We start from the raw sequence: 19,539 nt of genomic DNA, 5'->3' as shown, positions 1-19,539 counted from the left end.
TGATGAAAGAAATCTCCGAAGCAACACATTTATTTTGGTATGATGATGTACAAAATTGTATAGCCTATAGGGTAACAGCGCGCACTGTGTAGTTTGCTTGATCGATTCAGCAGGAGTCGAGACGCGACATACGCTCTTTAAAACGAAGCTACTACCGGTACTAGTATTCGTTCATACACAAATAAATTGAAACTTCCTCACTGTAACGGTACGTCAGATATTTCTTCCTAGAGTTTTGGCTGTAACAGACCAGGGTGTCACGATGTAGCCCAAGAACTTGAAGAAGTTCAAAATAACGATGCGATCATTCCTGGCGACTGCGACGAAAATCGCTGTGTCATCGTCCAGCTCTCGCTGAATCGGGCAACACACTCTGCTCGCATATTACAACTGTTCATACAGTCGCCGTAATCCATGTCTGGATTATTTCAAAACTGCACGTTTTCTGGCACAAATTATCCATCCAAAATATCCATCAAAAATAGAACCTGTAACCCCACTGCACCACCTCCTCTGTCTGAATGTTACGACGGTTGGCGCACACCGGACTGACAGTGAATGAGACAAATCTATTTTTAGTGTACTACGCAAAAAAAAAAGCCAGCGCTATTGTTTTTATGTAAATTTACGAAAAAATTGTTACTTTTTCTTTTGCTTTGAACTCTTGACCCATTTCTGTGTCTGAAGCAGTTCGTGTTGCATGTAAATATTAATGAAATTTTGATGAACGTAATGCGTATGTTATCGTAGGATATTGTGTTCGTGTGTTGTCAACGTAATCCAAACTTATAAAAATGCTCGGTCTCGGGCGATGATTTTCTGACGTTCGGTCTCTCAGACGTCAGTTTTCTGCATTTTGGGCTGAAACTGACGAAAATGCCGCACCAAGACGACAAGACACACAAGTTGATATAATATAATAGCAATAACCCCCTTCGCAGTCGGGTATACACTCGATTTTGGTACAATTCGCTCCATATAGCACTCGCCTATCGGCTCGTGCTATATGTCGCGCATTGTACCAAAATCTCGTGTATACCCTCCTGCGGCGGGGGTTATTGCTTAAATATCCAATCCGTATGTTGATTCTGAAAATGTTTCTTGAAAGAAAAAGTCTTCCTAATAAAAGCGTCCGTCTTCGAAATTAAAGCCTTAAAACGCTTATTCGAAAATTTCCACATAACAGATACATTTCAATTACTGCAAGCTATTTTCTGCCTGTACAAGAATCAGAGACTAAAATATAAACATACGTCACCATTTCTGTTTTTAGATGATGAGGCACCTGGTCAAACGTATAATGTTCACTACCAAAACAGACAAGCTGGCACTTCTTGTATCCCCGATTGTTTGTAAAAGTTCACTTTAACTGCAAGTCATCAATAAAAACAACTACGTACCGTCACACAAACAAAGAATTGTATGTGAAGTGGTCACAAATCATTGAAAATACATACGTATCACAACACAGGTGCAGCACACCCTTTGCCAGGGTGCCAATAACCTATTTGCACCTGCATCTTGACCTGGTTGTCTATGAAGGTCCACCCACATATCAGGAAAAATAGGACTCTGTCTTGAAGTGGTCGTACGTTTTCTAGATTTGTCCCTTTTATATTCGATACAAACTCTGTAATGTTCAGTTCGCAATGATTTCTTCAGTTTATTAAAATTCGGGTGTTGGATATTACACTGCTTTTACGAAATGTAAGAGCAGGGCCCGGTACCAAATTTCATTTGAACGAGGGTCGAGGGTCAGAGACATTAAATTTGTACCCTCATGCTTGCATGGTGCCACATTAGGATGGGTGTTACCAGTTACTTTGAGAAATTCCCTAGACATGATGATGTAAGTAAATTTCCCTTTCTTGAGTTGAATGGTGAGCAAGGGCTTTAAGGATCATTTAAGGATCATCAAACATCACTATTTTTACAGATTCCATCGAAACCTGATAGGCATTTTGGTGATTCTAAATAATAACTTGGAACATAGACCCTCTCGAGGGTCTATGCTTGGAATGACCAACAAAAGTTAAAGAAACCATTCACTCCAAATCAAGGTCGTAGAACGTTGCAGTTAAGTTGCCAGTTTAATGTGTTCTCATATATTATTACAAGTCTCATGTGTTTGGAACGTCGCACGCCCCATAGAATTCAATGATTACTTGTTGATGACGTATTTTAAGAGTTTAATGTACCCAACTTACATAACAGTGATTAAATGATATCAATGCGCCGTTCTGTTTTTTCAAAGGATCTTCAACTTTCATGGCAAGGAAGCGTATGATGGTCATTTGCAAACAAACTCTACAATATGGAGTTAAAACTGTATGAGAGAGGCATGTAATAAAAACATTTTAGCCCAAACAAGTGACTATGTACCCTCGAGGCAGAAGACTATTTGCCCTTCTATCGTTGGGCACATAGTTCCATATAGTATTGCCTTCGCCGTATATGATTAAGTGTTTACATCGGCAAAGATTTTTCAGTTAGATTATGATCCTCATTTAGGATATCAGTACATTTTGGTATTTATGTAAATGTAATATTTTCATAAACGTAATCTAAATCAATAAGAAATGTATCAAGAACACCAATCATAATCGTCAAAACATGGTAACAATAAATGTAATGACAAAATACTGTAAATATAATATTGATCAACCATGATTGTAATAAATCTGTAACGTTATCACCTTAGAAGAATTTGACCTTTAGTCCATTTAATTAAGGTACAATTATATGGGTAGTTTCTGTTTCTTTGTACGTACATGGAGGGGCTACGTAACCGCTTCACACCTTGAACAATACCCGTTGCTAGTCTGTCTTTCTATTTGCCTTTGATGTGATAGAATACACTCTTTGTTGTTTGTTATAGCCTTAAAGAAAACGTTACGGATGGTTGAAAGAGATGTGAAAAGAACCGATTGTGCCTGGATCTTTGGCGGCTCCATAAATGTTGTGATGTTTTTGCCTATTAATTCAGGATTTCGATTGCAATCACACTGGTCTGTTTGTATATCTCCGATTGATGCTTATATTGATATAGACTGAATTATGGATAAGCTTATACGGAGTGTGGTAAAAACGGAGCCCAGTGCAGTAAGTATACATGTCAATAATGCTACGGTAGTCGTATTGTATCATTTACTCGGCAAACAATTGATGAAATCAGAATTGTAGTCGTATTGTATCATTTACTCGGCAAGCAAATGATAAAATCCGAATATAAGTTTGTTACATTTATTCTTGACCTTTATCAAATTTGTGGTGAATTAATTTTGTGTACTACATTTCTAGTTAAATGCTGTTACATTTATAGTTGATTGTTTTATTACATGGTTGACTGTTTATTACATGTTTGGTATCACATTATTGTATGGACATTATTACATTTTATATCATAATGCAGATTATAAAATTTACTCCAAGACTTTTAAGGGGTCACCAAAACTAAAACAATCTTCTGTTCACCTAACCCATCCATCCATCAAGAGATACAATATATGAACATATCCTAAGAAAATGCAGACACGATGCATCAAATAGAATGTGTATTGTGAGCAGCTTGGCCACAGACAAGCTTTTACCCATGAGAAATCATGATCCTGGTGAGTGTGATACCATAAGAAACTTCTTGAACCAGAAACTAATCACAGTAAAGTTGCACCATTACGTCGGTAGAGAGAAGCAGCGTATATAGGTGAGCGGCAGATCCACAAAAAGGACCTTATTTTAGGAGTTTAATGTACCCAACTTACATACAGTCACATCATACGTCATTTGGTGTTAGTTTTTGCTCTTACCCGGATTATTCGCCATGACAAATCAACAGTTTAAATAAAAAAGGCCAAACATAATATACCCTTATCATATACACAATATCATACAAACAACGAAAAGCAACGAAGATATGAACGATGTGTGGAGTCGCTTTCCTTTTATTACATTTGCCACATGTGGCTAATCAACACTTTACATAAAACAGCCAAACATAATATACACTGACAAGTGGTAACAAGTGATTATCCATCAAAATAAGATTTCTAGAGAAATTCAAACTAAAATGACATCAATAATGCTAAGGGCTATCCAACACACAACTATTTCTATGTTCTTGTTGTTCCGCTATATGGGAATAAGACGAGGAAAGGTCCCAGTGTGCGTATCCTCAACAAACAAACAAAAATCAATTGCAAAATATAGTTCAGATATTTATTCTCCATAATTTGGGCAGTATTCGTATTTACTACACAATTATTTGATTATTAAAAATAAGTTCCAAGATATTCATGATTTAAATGAAAATGTTCAGTAAGAACATTTTGAAGTTCATAGCTCTATTCTACATGCAAATGCATTTCATTTGGTATATCTCTCGATAGTTTAAAAGTATCTTTAGAGTACTAAAATGGGTTTTTGTAATTTTATATAGGATTTTCAGCAAATTAGGTACCCATGTGCATTATGCACATTAGAGATTTACGCCCCTATTTGGCAGCTGCATATCGTCAATTTTCGTGAAGCAGAGGTAATAGGCTTTCAACAGACGTATGATGTGGCTGTATGATGTGGCTGTATATGTTACAAGTTTTAAATACAGTTATTCAAATACAAATATGAAAATGTTTCAGTAAAACCACTTTTAATATCTCTTTGAATATCAATTTTGTGTTTGACATGCAAATGTCTTTCATTTGATGTATCCTCGATTGTCTAAAAGTATGCTGAGAAGAGTTTACAATGAATTTTCTAAATTATCTGGCGTTCACGCAAATCGGGGACCCCTGTGAAATCTGCAAATTTGGGGCAACGTCCTTACTTAACAGCTCCATATTGTCAATATTCTTAAAGTAGAGATGACAAGCTTTCAAATGACGTATAATGTGGCTGTAAGATGTGACTGTATGTGTCAAAATTTTGAAAATATCTTTATTCAAAAGGGATTTTTTTTCAATATAAATATGAAAACATTTCAGTAAAGTCTTTTTTAATATCTCTCCTTGATATCAATTTTGTATTTTACATGCCAATACCTTTCATTTGATATCTTAATATTATTTTTAGAGTAGTTATCATTGAATTTTCTAATTTCATTTCGCCTTTATGCAAATTGGGTATCTGTGTAAATTATGCAAATTGGGGGTTTACGACCCTATTTGGGAGCTCCACACCGTCTCTTTTCGTAAAGTAGAGATAATAAGCTTTCAAATGATGTATGGTGCTGCTGTATGTAAGGTGGGTACATCAAGTGTGAAAAACAGGTGAGTCTGCCGCTCGCCTATAGCAGCAAGATAAAGAACCTAACAGCACTGACCGTTACAGGCAAGAGTTATCACCACATCTTTATCGATCTGCTCACGCAGTTGTTTTTTTCGTGCTTCTTACTGGAATAGAAAGCCTCATTATGGTGTAATGTGTTGCTCTGCTGCAGTTCCGTAGTAAACAAGTTTCTCCGGCGATGTCGTGTTCCTATCGTACAAAATCGCTTGGGAAAGGTGTAGGCTACAGAACCGCAACAGGTTGCGATGTATCTTTGATTTACAAGCCTGTGTGCTCGGTGATATACAGCAACAACAATTGAGGTCACCGTTTCACAATCATTTGACCTGTAAGCTTATCGTGGTAAGTAGTTGTGTTCATCGAAATGGAGCGATGCTGGCTCGAAGGATTTGGCCAATGTCTCACACGAAGTAGGGTCAGGTATTGGGTAACTTTGTCTCTTTATTACGAGTTTAGGATTTCATTGATTGTGCCTCTACAGTAGTTAGCGAAAAGTTATTAGCGGGCATTGCCGCAGATCCGTAGGCACTACCTTGAAGTTTGTTGTATGGATGCCAATTTTAAGACAGTGGTAGGGCTAGTTATATAGCCCTATGTGTATGTATGCACGGTTACTCTACCCCAAGAGTAACCTTGGTGTATGGGATTTGTTGGGAGTGTCAGGCTGTTGGCTGCGCTATCGCCCCAGTAGTTGGAATATGTTAACCAGTCGGGCGCTGGCAGTCATACGCGTACGCGTCCCCTCCCTCGTTCTACCATATACGGCCTTGTTCATAGCCTGGACCCTAGCTGCAATAATTATAGCCTTGGTTGACCATGGGGCTTGGGCTTCTGTCTGCGGATCGCACCTTGCCTTGGCCTTGGATGGGGCAAGGCACGAGCCGCACGACAGAAGCCCAAGCCCAACGGCCAACCAAGGCTACAACTATTGCAGCTACCTAGACCCTATTCTTCGCTTTCGACGAATAGTCGTGGAATCAAGGAGTGTGGACGAAGGCCGAAAGCGACGAATATGGTCTTGGCTACCCTGTTCAATGCCAGCTGTGTTCCCGATCAAGTGAAGCAATGGGTCCATAGCAAGGTCGAGCTTGTGTAGAGATATGCATACGGTCAGTAGGTCACATACAGAGAATAGGGGCGATCCTAACAATCGTAGATAAAGGTACACGCAAAGGTCAAAAGCATAGTGAACTCAGGTTCCTAGCCACTTGTTACCCATATCTGCAATATTCATTTACGTCGCTTTGTGTACTGATGTACGCATGGACAAGTACACGAGAATTTAATTTAGATTTTGACTTTGTATACATACTTTTTCTGTTTGTCAAACTATCTCACTAAATATACATTTTATGTAGAAAAATTACAGCATAAAATCATTTATGGCTCGTTTACTTTTCGACAGTCAGTTGTAAAACGATTGTTTTATGTCAAAGTACGGTGTTTCATAAAAAAGGGGAGAACCATTTGATTTCAGGAGGCTGTCTGGAAAAAAACGTCGGCGGTTGAAGGAGAAATAAAATAAGATTTATATAAGGGCTTCAGAAAATAAGTGTACCATCACACAGAGAATTAATAAATAATTACGTGATCAGCCTGAAATCAGAAAAAATATGGGACATCTGATTCTACGATATTCTTGAAGCACACCACTAAGAAACCAAACAGTTCGTTTTGTAATAAAACAATGAGACTTTTACCATCCTGAGGTTACCTCTGAATTTTGCTTCAATATGCATTCATGGGAGTTGCCTGTGTAAAACAAAATATACTTGCAAATATATACTTGATAATATACAAGTCCCACCAGTACATTTAAGTAATCGTTTACAGCACATGTTATTAATCCAAGGTCAAGTTGTAAAAAGTTTGTGTTTATTGGTTTTCACCACCACCTTAACAAGAATGAGTGAGCATTCATCAGTGAAGCGATGAAATGCCCCTAACGACTGACTGATTATGGCTACACCGATCAGACGATTAGGCTGGGAGTTTATTTCCTTGGGCTTTTTCAATCACATAACGGGAAAATAATTACATACAACAACCCACGTATAAGCCGATACTGTTTCATTCACAGATACATAAAATTGCAGGCAATTTTCAGTCAGCTATGTTTTGCTGAAGACGTGATCAACTATTTCCCTCATTTAACACACAGATATTTACAAAAGAGTTGTTAAAAATGGGAAGGCAAGGTTTTGATCTCTTCTTCAAATGTTTTATCAGCATTTTTTAAAATTGCAAAGAGTTCATTAAAAGATACTTTTCAAAATTTGAAAATGTATCGCCATCACCAAGAGGAAGCTCCAAAGTACACGTGTCTGCAGTTTCAACAACATTGACGTTTGCCCAACTAACCTTGCTATTCATTTTGATGAATATGCGTTCTTTGGAAGTGTTTGTTAGCACTTCAATCCCATGAAAGATAAGATGTCGAAATATTATGTAAACCTGCTAAGAATGCGAGTTATCAGTGACCCATGACCTTCAAAAATAGGGTACTACTCAATTTATGACAAATGATACAAAGCAAAGTCTGGGTGCACCACTCTGTCCATTGTGACCTCGAATTTTCTTTGGGTCACCGAGAATTTCATGGTCTTTCTCTTTCTCATTTACAGACATTTAACGTCAAAGCGGGATCAACGTCTAAGAAGAATGACACATCGTTTCATTAAAAGTGCAATGACCTTTCAGTGAACTATTTCTTGTCATATAAGTTGATCTAATTTACAATATGGAGGATAAAGACAACGTGTACACTACCAATCAAGAAGAGCAATCTTTGAAATCTGATGAAGAGCCTGAGACCATACCGACCTACAGGGTTTACAAAAGAAGATGGTTTATACTTTTCCTAGTCTCACTCTTGATGTATTCAAGTCAGTTGGTACGTCTTACTATTTCATAGTATCATTCTTATTCACAGGTGTAAACTAAACTACATTATTTCCTAACAGAAAAGAAGTGACCCCAAATAGAAGATGTTGTAAAGTTATTAAGATTATATTCACCTTGAAAATGGAATTTTAAATTATCACCTTTGCCTTACCATAGGGAACTTGAAATCATTGAAGTTATAATCAAAAGATAAATCGTCATGGAAACTTTTGAATGGAAAAAAGATTACGTCAAATCAATCGATATCGTCCGTGTTAGCTCAATGGGAAAAAGATAATGTAACAATTTTCACGAAATAAGATATCTTCAACTTAATTTTTTCCATTAGTTTCAAATGAGTCTACACAAACTCAAAGCTAACGAATTCTTGGAAGATTATAGAAGTTCAAAAATCAGTTCCTTGCCTACATGCCTTCCCCTTTCCCACCTCCAGGGTTCATTATCGCATTTTGATCATTCGTCAGTAATTATAAACAAGTAAAATACGATTTTAGATTATATTATTAAAATTGACATACTTTTGCAGTCTAAATACCAAGCGTTTTTCAGCTCGAACCCAAACATAAAAATATTGGTGAACAATGTTGGCCTTTACCACTCTTATCCATGATGATTTATTGGTAGGATTTTACTCTATGAGAAAACTGGGGTCAACAAAAATTACTATGAATTTTATCTAGCACCAAACAACAGCATTTGTTTTCAGAATAATAAAGCACTATTCTTAACAAATCAGCAATAGTTCAAAGTTCACACCCGGCCTGCAAAAATGTTTATCGGCAGAGTATGGCCTGGAAATTTATTTTGTAATGGCCAGTAATGCTTAGACTTAAATTAAGTTACAGGTGATCTACTTGGGCCACATGGCATAATACTACGAAATTTAAACTATGCCCGACTGAATCATTCCTATGAGTTTCCTTGGATCGGGAGCAATAGTTCTAGCAATATTTGTATTGTGGGTTAAACTGGTAATTCGTGTCAATAATGAAGAAATAGACAAGCTTAATACTGTACAACAATCATTCGAACCAATTTTGGCAGACAATGGTCAGAATGAAGTGGCTGTTCTTTGGGAAGCCGTCCGTATCCTTGTTTTATGCTGTAAGCAAGACATTAATCAGATGTTGTGTGATTGTTTACCTTTGCAGCTCTGGTTATCCTTCAGCCCGGCAGCCAGTTTAGTAGCTCAATATTACAATGTGTCAAACAAAAGCATCAATTTATTTTCCATGATGTACCTGATTTCTGCGATACCCATGGGTTTCGTTGCTATGTGGCTGTTGGATACATATGGTCTAAGGCCTTCTGTAAGTATTTTGTATTGTCTCCACAAAACTGCATGAAACTTCCCTAATAAAGTATGGTTCAGAACGTTAAAAAAACTGCGGCCATGTGGCTAGACAAATAATCGAATTCTTCAATCGAGCCGCCCAGGAATTTAAAAAAACTTTGAAGGGACAATATACGGTACTCTACAAGCTGCACTTTAATAGATAGACTTCAGTGAAATATTAAGCTTGTTTGAAACTGGTAAGTGTCAATACTGGAGATACCGGTAAATTTGTATCGTTGGTTTGTGAAATTCAATTTTTATGAATTATGTAAAATTATGTAAAAATGGTCAACGGTCAAAGCCAGCGTTGATTATGACTGTAGATAATAGGTGACACAAAGGAACGTTCAACTGTGAGTAAAATTCGTGTTAAATACTTCATTTTATAGATACTGATCGGTGCTTGGCTGACAGCCATAGGTAGCATTATCCGTACTATCAGCGTATTACCGTTCATACCACAAGCATGGTCATTTCCCATGGTGTGCTCGGGCCAGGTCCTCTGTGCCATTGCCTATCCAATATTCAACAGCTGCCCGGCAAAAGTATCAGAGAAATGGTTCAGTAGCAATCAGCGAGCTTTTGCAACCATGGTAACAACGTCTGGGTTTGGGTATTTCATCGGTAACATAATACCTCCAATCATCATTCAGAATAGAGGTGTGCCGTTCTTGGTAAGTGAGAGTCATTCAAAGGTCGAAAAGCAATAATTTTTGATATTTAGTTGCTATTATACTTTTAAAATATTGAACTACAAAGTATCAACTTTGCCGAGACAGTACACCTTGTATGTAATTGTTGACAAATGATTTCAAGGTCAGGACTGGTCAGATGTCTTCAAAAGCGTTTGACACAAGCCACATTCAGGCTGGGTTGACAACATGGGAACTAAGCACTTCGACAGGAGTTTGGAAAGTAAACGAGAAGCTACATATTTGTACAGTACAAGACCCGTAAGAAGTTAATTAGAAATTACCATGTGTTACATGGTTTATCGAGTGGTAATACCCCGTGTCCTAATTGGTAACGACATCTGTGTCCTTTGATGCATCATGCATCATATATCAGCGTAAAGTAAGCCATGTGCTAACTTATTAATTAATTCAATCCATGTTGTAATTGATTCTAAGGTTTGTGTTCTTCGATCCACCAAATATCAGTGTTAACTAAGCCAGCTGTCGAGACATGTTCGAGATGGAAAAAAAAACTGAAAAATAACTATGGTGTCTGGTAGTGCCTTAATAGCTATATATTGACTGTTAAACAATCATATGACATATATGTACTATCGTAAAAAACTTTACATATGTAATGTGCAACAATTTGATGTTTTGCAATCTCCACAGCTAATTGTGTATTCAATTCCTCCCGTTCTTGGAGCACTGATGGCAACCTTTTGCATGTGTAGTAGTGCGCCACCAACGCCACCATCACCGAGTGCTGGTGAACAGATGCAGCCATATTGGATTGGACTAAAACAGGTATTGATCTACAAACGGTCCAATAGATCTGTTAAATCAATAGAAGAAAATGGCTCACTTTTGTTCGTCAATGATTTTTATTTATATCGCTTTTTCTAAGTTTTAAAAATCATAAAGACGAAAAGAAACATATACATGTGTGCATGCGTGTTTATGTGTGTCAATAATGTGTCGGGAAGCAATGGGTGAAAAGAACATAGTCCATGGGAAGAAGATACTGCATCTGTGTGCTACAGAAAGGTGGCAATGGCATGAATGGTGGATCCATAATTAAACCTTTTATTTGACCCTATAATTAATTTTTTATATTGTATATCTAGATAAAAAGGTCCACAATTACCATAGCTGCAAAACCTTGGAGATTGCTGTAACAAAACGGACAGATAATCGTAGAAGTGCGTATTCAGAAAAAAACAAGAAAAAAAATTGTCAGGGGCTCACCCTACTTGAACAAATAGCTTAGTAGAGGATGCGATAACTAAACTGTCAAGCTGCGTGTTATTAGACAATCACTGTCTCTCTAATTTGTAAAACTATAATTGATATAAAGTAAAGATATAAATATGAAATGGAAAATGAAGGCAAGAAAAGGGGAAGATGGATAGAAAGCTTCGAAGGGAATTTAATAAAACTTGCACGAGGAATAATAAAGTTTGCAAACAATTTACATACAAACACTTGATGAATTGATCACATGCAACAGACATGACATCTCTGTTTATATTTAGGTGGTGAAAAACAGGCCATTTTTGATATTGACCGTTGTCATGGGTATCACTGGTGGACTGGTCAACAGTTTCAATGTAGTTGCAGAAGAAATGTTGTGTGCACAAGGATATACACCGGTTAGTTTTGTCAATTCTGTAGATAAAAAACTGTGTCAACCTTTGAATGCTCATACTGAAACCATAACAGCCCCTGTAATGATGGTACAAGTAAATCATAGAAGCCTATTGAACAGTTCATGGATCATTAGCAATTATTTCTATCTTTTAAATACTCAGAATATTAGGCCAAGAAAAAGAAAAAGTTTGTTTCTCATCCTCGCGTGTCAATACAGACCCGCCAACTTTTTTTCTGCTCATGAGGAAATAAAATTAAAAAAAACGCACAAAATACGCGACGATAGTGCATAACACAATGCTGTATAAAACAGAAATGTAAACAAAATAACTGACATTAACATTCCATTCAGAACTGTACACATATGTAAGCTGTCTAAACTGTGCATTGAAGCACTAAAAGTCAAACTACACAAAAACACTAAAGCAACACTGCTGTGTATTTATCTCTGCGTGTATTCCTATGTTGTTTTCATGTTTTTATGCGTGTTCTTGTTGGTTGAAGAATAAAAAAAAATTGAGAAGAAAAAAAATCGCGTCACCGCATCATTTTTGCAATATGTCTAGGATGAGAAACAAACTGTTTATTTTTCTTAGCCTTACCAGTACTATTTTTGTACATTATACAAAAAGTTTAAGGTACTACCAAAATGAGAAACCAAACATTTTTGGGAAACACGAAGAAGCTACCATGTGTTGGAAGATGGTTTGATGATCTAGCTCGTACCTACAATTGACAAAGCTCCTTTTTTTCTTTTTTCTCTTTTTTTTTCTTGGTGAATCTTTCTTTCGGCTTTAGACATTTGTTGGATTGGCTGTCGGGCTACAGTCAGGCATTGGTTTGATTGGTGCAATCATAGGATCACTTTTCGTCGACAAAACAAAGTTATTTGAAGAAAGTCTGAAATTTACACAAGCAGTGGCTTCTGTAATAAACATTTTAATGTTGGTGGTGAGTACATTGTATCATTAACCGATTTCTAACTTTGAAAAAGTCAGGACTCACCTTGTCGTTCTCCCATGTACACCTTGGTGGTTTATCAAGCACTCTAATTGGTTGGTTTTGTTGTGGTGGTTATCTGTTTGTCTTTGCATGGGCGTCAATTAGTGACATTTAATTCAAATTAATATAACTGATAGATACCAACTTTGTTAAACGTTTCTCACCGAAATTTTCAAGCTATGTCTTTCATATTCAGAAAAGAAACCCTGGGAATACTGCGCACAAGAGAAACAAATTACTTACATAAATATATTGTCGTCTGAAATTCAAAATGGCTACCAACCCTAGGGGGAAATAAATTTTGAATAATTCAAAAATAAGACGGTAAAATTTCATTTGCTCCACATGGTTGAAATGAGTCCAAACAAGAAGCAAAGCATATAAAAAAACTTTCACTTGTTCTTTTTATTCTCTATGCAGGCTTCATTCTTACCAAATATGGAAACAGTGATCCTCGTCACCAGTATTTTAACTGGTCTCTTCTCCTCTGCCATTGTTCCAATAAGCATAGAGCTTGCAGTTGAAACCACGTATCCAGTTGCAGAGGGCACGTCTCTTGGTCTTCTCTTGATCAGCAAGTAGGTTATTCAGTTATTACTCGATCCGATTCCAACTCACAATGTACGGCACCTGGTCACGTGTATTGTAGAATAACCATACTTTTCAGTCTTTGAAACAACGTAGTCTGTATGTTCAATTAATGTTAATGTTCAATTTGTCATTTTATTGACTATAACATGACCTGACATTCTAGTGTTTTGTGGTACGTATTGAGTATGCTAATGCGGAGTTTTAATCTGATGGGTTTTCGTACACAGGAAAATTTCAGAGAGTGCAATCATCTGAGGATTATGATAGTAGCGCCCAGAGCTTCATTTTCAACAAAGTCTTTGTTTCCAAGGGTCAGTAGGGCTGCTTCCCTGCTGTCCTTTTCTATTCTGCCTTTTCTCAATCTAACAAATTGCCACTTCGAAAACATTGCTACAATAGTGCTGCTTAAGGTAATATGCGCCTCGAAAGTGAAAGACTTAAAATTTTACTCAAACTTTTCCTCGATGAAACTTTCGACTGTTCTCGTACCAAAGCAAAAATAAAAATCAGAGGTCACCTTGCAAACTTTGGTACTAGAGAGACAAATCAACCAGATTTCCCGATATTTGAAATTCAAAATGGCCGCCTTAGTTGTTTCCGTTTGTGTTTCAATTTTTGTATCTATGTTGCTATTTTGTGTCACTGTACTATAGCGTCCCATTTACAGAATGCTCTTGCCATTTGTACTGTTTTAATCTGTATGTGATAAGCCTTAAGGCAAATTTCTACGTGTATTTGTGGGCAATAAAGTAATTGGTGAAAACTTTTCTTTCAACAAGAGCTTTAAAATGATTCCCCACAAGTGGTAGGTCAGAAGACAATTGATAAAATTTGAAAGCCCGAATTTCTGTCCCCAAGGCGCGTTCTACCTTAACTATGGAAAGTGATTCTTTCAGGATTTGATTTTTCTGTAGAATCCGGAAACTATTTCAGTGTTCATTTACTTGTTCAAGTAATCGTTGAATGTGTAGTTTTTATATCGAATACTGCATTTTTCTTTATATTTACAACAGCAATTTGCAAGGTCTCATATTTACATTTCTTCTTGAGTCATTGGGTCGACCGATGACAAGCTATCAGAGGGTTCATCAGAAGTGTACTGCGCATAGTAACGGCAATAACTCTAGTTATCCATTGGTCTCTCTCGTATACCAAGTTGGCGAAAATGTATCAGAACCTCAGGATATGACAGGTACATCATGTAAAACATTCAGTTGGTTAATCAGTGCTAACATTCAGAATATACTACCCTGAAGTACATGATATTCAAAACGTTAATTTTACATATTCTTTGGGAATCCTGGAGAAATGAGGAAAGCTTGACTGTCCCGGAAAAAATCAATCTGTCAAACGCTGTTGAAAATAATGTAACACAAACACTGTTGGAAAGTGGTCTTTTCTAGCTGCCTACTTACGGAAAATTGCTCACTTGAATATTCAGTAACTGTAGTGAGTGAATGAATTATATAAATTATACTGAAGAGGAACAGCCGAGTTATTGCGTCTGTCTTCTCTTACTATTGTCCTGGATCCATAGAGAGTGTTGCGGCAATGCGATTTGGAAGAGTGTTAACTTCTCACAGCAGCCAATTAAGAGAAATTATACCAAATGCTTAATTACTCAATGTTAATCAAATTATATTACCAAATGATGTCAGTAGCGAATGAAAATTGAAATGTTCATCATCCTTTTCTCCATTTGTTACTGTTAGTGGCCATGATGGTGTGTGCTGGACTGCTGTGTTTCCAGGCGATCGCATTGATACTGTGCTTCAAGACAGACTACAAGCGACTGAATGCTGAAAAATTAGTCCATGCTGAGGAGGATCCTTCTGTCAATGCAGAAGGCTTGCAGAACAGTGAAGTAACTTAACATTAGTCTGGTTTACTGCATGCACAGACTCAATATGAACTAAGGATCAAGTCAATTCTGATTGTTGTCTTATACTACTGTACACATTGTATCAGTAACTCCAATTTTACTGTCTTCCTGAAATGCCAGGTTTGATCGATTCTGGTAGCCGGTTAACAAAATAACATTATATGAATTGTGAACAGTTTCTGTGTCACTTTGAATACACCCCTTTCAAGCAGGAAGTGCAATATCAACGTGACACACGGCCAAGATGTCAGTATAATCTCTGAGAGAGACAGATATGGCAGCTGTTCGAGAAAATAGACAAAATGTATATCTGGAAAGCCGCAAAGACAGGTATTTGAAACTTTCCAAATATTTAGAGTTGTCAAATGCCATGTTTGCACATCGCCCTCCGATTCGCGTCGAGCGATACTCTCTGCCAATGTCCTTGTGCATCCTTTGCAGTATTTTCGCAATAACCTCATAACATCCACATTCAATTCAAGTATATTCAGATCCATTTCAGACCATTAAAACACAGCAAATAAGATTACTGGTATACATTTCCATTCCCACTTTGCTCTGCTGAAAGTGTGGATGTTCCATAATCGAGTGCAACATTTGAAATTTCAGAAGGCCATTAAGGCATTTGAGTGCAGTATAAGATCAAAAAAGTTGATTTTGAAACAATTATTGGAATTGAAAAGATTGTCGGAAATGGATGAGAAAGTCATATCAAGTAGTTGTGAGATGCAACTTGATGAAGTTTATTCCAGGCACTGTGTTTTTGTAAGTTTCAGCATTTTGTCCAATGGTACCACAATCTAAAGTTACTTCAAAACGGTGGAAACAGATGATAACACCTCATTCAAGTTGCAATATTCAGTACATGATATTTGCTCAATGAGCACTACACATACCACACTTGAAACGGAGTTAGAATTAAAGCCAATGACCAATACCAATATTTTTTTTTTGTTCTTTGTGTATCAACTATCTGTCGCACTGAATATTCATTGTAAAACGGAATGCAGTACATGATAGACTCTGTGATCATTCACTATTTATATATATCCATTTTTACACTATTCTATTTAGTGTTACCTGCTTTGCTGTAAAACTGAATGATGGTTTTTTTCAACATACTTCGTGGAGTAATCCAGACTGCGTACACACATACTTCACATACTTACACGCACACACATACACATGCGTAGTATTTTTCCAGAGTAGCGTGGATTTGGCCAAACCCTATGCAATGTTAACCTACTTGGCTTGGTATGGAACTCTTTGTGGGGACAATTACTGTGTATTTTTTATAAAACAGCAGATATTACTTTGTTACTGTGGTAGAGGATCTTACTGCAAATGTATCATACATGAATTAATATTGCTTAGAATTCAATAGTTCATTGAGTTTGGTTAATAAACAGAAAACATTGAAGAACCATGCTTCTGATATTAAGAATACAAGATGTAATTCCACAGTCTCATTATAAAGTAATTTCCAATTTGCATTTTAAAAAACCTGTCCAAAAACACACTGAAGCTGATCAGTTTACAATGCAGATAATATTGAGGTTGTAAGGATAAATAATTAAAAGGACAAGTAGATACATTATATCTTTCTCTGTCAGCCACAGATAAACAAATTGAATACTAGATATTACAAAAATATCAATCACCCAAAATAAACTGAAAGTCCATTGGCAAGGTCTATTTTATAAATGTTAACAAAATATTCATAATGATATTCAATATTTAGCATAAATGTAACAGTGTCTTTCTATGATATTCTGTTTTCTATGATATTGACACTACAGTATTTAAATGGCACACTTAGTAACTTTTTACATCCGCCGGAGGAAGCATGATTTATTTGTACATAACTTCTTTGTTTGTTCAAAATTTCTTTCGAAACATATGAAACATAAAATTTATTCTGGATCCTGTTCTATTAAATGCCAGTATCAGCATGTATTAATGTTTCAACTCTTTTCAAAATATGATTTGCAGATTTATAATGGCGCTGTCCAAAGATCTGCATAGCCAATTGCCAATTGTCTGCTGCAATCTGTATAGTTATTGTTATTTATTCACCATAAGGCCATCAGCCCTTTCTTGGAGAAACTGGATACAAATATACATCTTATTATAGATACATGTTCAATTGAAATGACAAAAAGAGTACTATACATATTGAACATGTATCTGATTCTCCTTGTTGTTTTCAAAGGGAAACAAGTAAAAAATTCGTTCTGTGTAATATAAAGGAAGAAATGTACCGGTCGGTCCTGTACTCAATATCTACAGTCAACGGTACTTATAGCAATTGAAGCCAGTAATAATATGATGTTCTTTACATTATTTGCAACGATCTCAATATGATCTGAACAATAGCAACAGCACATTTGTGTTCTTTATTTTTATTAGCAAATGACAATAAAACAATAACAACATCCAGATTATAAAGTTCCCTATGGATTCAATAAACAGTGTGACGCCGAATGACCAATATCTTGTCAAAATTACTGCTTTTTTCGAACCCTTTTTTGTTAGCAAAGCGCAGAAAGCAGTGGAAATCGGTGCCCGGAACCAGACTGCACCAATGGTTCGTGCAGTATCGTCCAATTTCATTGGTTTGCATCTGGAAATGCAAGAAAGACATTGCTGTTTTATTGTCACTTTCTTGAACATTTCACAAAAGACTTTGAAAGAGAAGTCATTTTAAACATTCTAAAGGTGGTGTCACTGTGCTAGCTTTCAATATAAAGTAGCAAGTTGTACAACAAAAGAAGCTGCGATAAGATGACTCGGCAGTTTTACAAGGGCCGTTGATAAATAATAACTGTGTATCTTCATTGTTTAGTCAGCAACACACATTTTCCCTTCATACAATCGAGAAGTATTTTTTAAAGGAATGTCTTAAAACTCTACACTACAGGAAATACCAATTGTCCGGCCTTGACCAGTTACCCTCATGTTTGAGAGCTTAGATCTTTCAGAAAGCAACGTGAACCACCGCAATAAAAAAGAGTATGACGCATTACTATGCAATGTATATAGAAAAGCAAGACGGGAAAACTGTCTTTCCTTACCCTGCAACATGAAGGTAAATAGAAAATAATATTTTTACTTTTGCGTTGCCGTATACTTAAAACCCTAAGAGCACAAAGCATCAAGTAAGCGATCGAGAGTCTGACGTTTGTGCATGACTTGTTTATCATTCGAGACTCATAATTTAATCCACAGTCATACTGCGACTCGGGGACCGTTAAGTGTTGAATACAGTGGCAGTTTCTTAAAATTCAAGTAAATGAATGGGAAAAATCCTCAACTTTGCCTTATGGTTAAGTCAATCTATTTTCGTTTTTGATTTGAAGGTACCTTAGGGAGATATAATATCGATATCTTGTTTCCAGCAATATTGTATATACTTTATTGACTATGTTTAAAATTTCACTTTTGCCCCGTGGGACAAAATATTTATCTTCTCAGAAACTATTCGTCAGATTGCTTTGTAATTTGATTTGCAGGTCCTTACTGCTCATTATTTCCTTCTCAAAATCCAATCACTGAACAGGATTGCTTTGAAACGTGATTTGAAGTCTAACAGGTTGTTGAATACGTAATGAATGAATGAATGAATGAATGAATGAAATTAAAATTTTGAAAACCGTGAATCGTAATTTTTAGAATAATGAGATATCACCCCCTGAGATAGTTTTAGACTTTTTGTGCAGGTAAGCTTACCTTCAAGGATAAGGCTTATTTTATTGTTTGTTTGTTTGTACTTAATATAATATGACAAAACCACTGACTTGTAGTTTGACTGTACCCTAAAGGTATTTAGAGCTTACCTACTCATATAACTCGTGTTCTTTTGAAAATGATGACCTGAATGAGAATGGGTTAGCACGACATACAGAAACAGTTCATATCCATTTGTATATCGTGAGCTTGTGATCGAAATGGCAGTATAGATAAATGAAGACAGCAGAACGATCTACAGTGAGAGCGCCGCCACTTTTACTGTTTGGGATTGGAAAGCAAGGTCAGCATAGGTCAATTTTCACTTGTAGGTGCATAAACTGTTTACTTCGGAAGGAGTGACACTTCCTCTTTTAATAGCAATTAGGACAGGCGTTCTATAGATTAGTTTTTTCTGGTTATGTGCCTCACATGAGATGGGAAAAGTTAGCTACCGGTATTTTCACCTCTAATTATTTGCGTGTTTTGGT

The 19,539-nt window shown here is 36.5% G+C and overlaps 1 protein-coding gene across 1 annotated transcript; it reads left to right on the top strand.

Annotated features, from left to right (window-relative positions):
- The first annotated feature begins 5,582 nt into the window (after positions 1 to 5,582).
- Positions 5,583 to 16,263, top strand: LOC139120464 (solute carrier family 49 member A3-like). The gene is made up of 10 exons (XM_070684914.1): positions 5,583 to 5,703; positions 7,908 to 8,176; positions 9,339 to 9,497; positions 9,913 to 10,197; positions 10,870 to 11,004; positions 11,733 to 11,849; positions 12,646 to 12,798; positions 13,270 to 13,427; positions 14,454 to 14,632; positions 15,153 to 16,263. The coding sequence occupies exons 2-10, from the start codon at positions 8,024 to 8,026 to the stop codon at positions 15,311 to 15,313; spliced, it is 1,500 nt and encodes a 499-aa protein (XP_070541015.1). The 5' UTR covers positions 5,583 to 5,703; positions 7,908 to 8,023; the 3' UTR covers positions 15,314 to 16,263.
- Positions 16,264 to 19,539: the final 3,276 nt, after the last annotated feature.

Source organism: Ptychodera flava, chromosome 20 (assembly GCF_041260155.1).
Source record: "Ptychodera flava strain L36383 chromosome 20, AS_Pfla_20210202, whole genome shotgun sequence".
NCBI lineage: Eukaryota > Metazoa > Hemichordata > Enteropneusta > Ptychoderidae > Ptychodera > Ptychodera flava.
Note: the sequence above shows the minus strand (reverse complement) of the source record. Positions and strands in the feature narration are given on the sequence as shown.

What these genes read in the sequence shown, in the direction of transcription:
- LOC139120464 (XM_070684914.1), top strand. Translation starts at nt 8,024, where the DNA reads ATGGAGGATAAAGACAACGTGTACACTACCAATCAAGAAGAGCAATCT. An exon ending in TGATGTATTCAAGTCAGTTG is followed by an intron (nt 8,177 to 9,338) that starts GTACGTCTTACT and finishes TTACCTTTGCAG; the next exon opens with CTCTGGTTATCCTTCAGCCC. An exon ending in AGAACCTCAGGATATGACAG is followed by an intron (nt 14,633 to 15,152) that starts GTACATCATGTA and finishes TGTTACTGTTAG; the next exon opens with TGGCCATGATGGTGTGTGCT.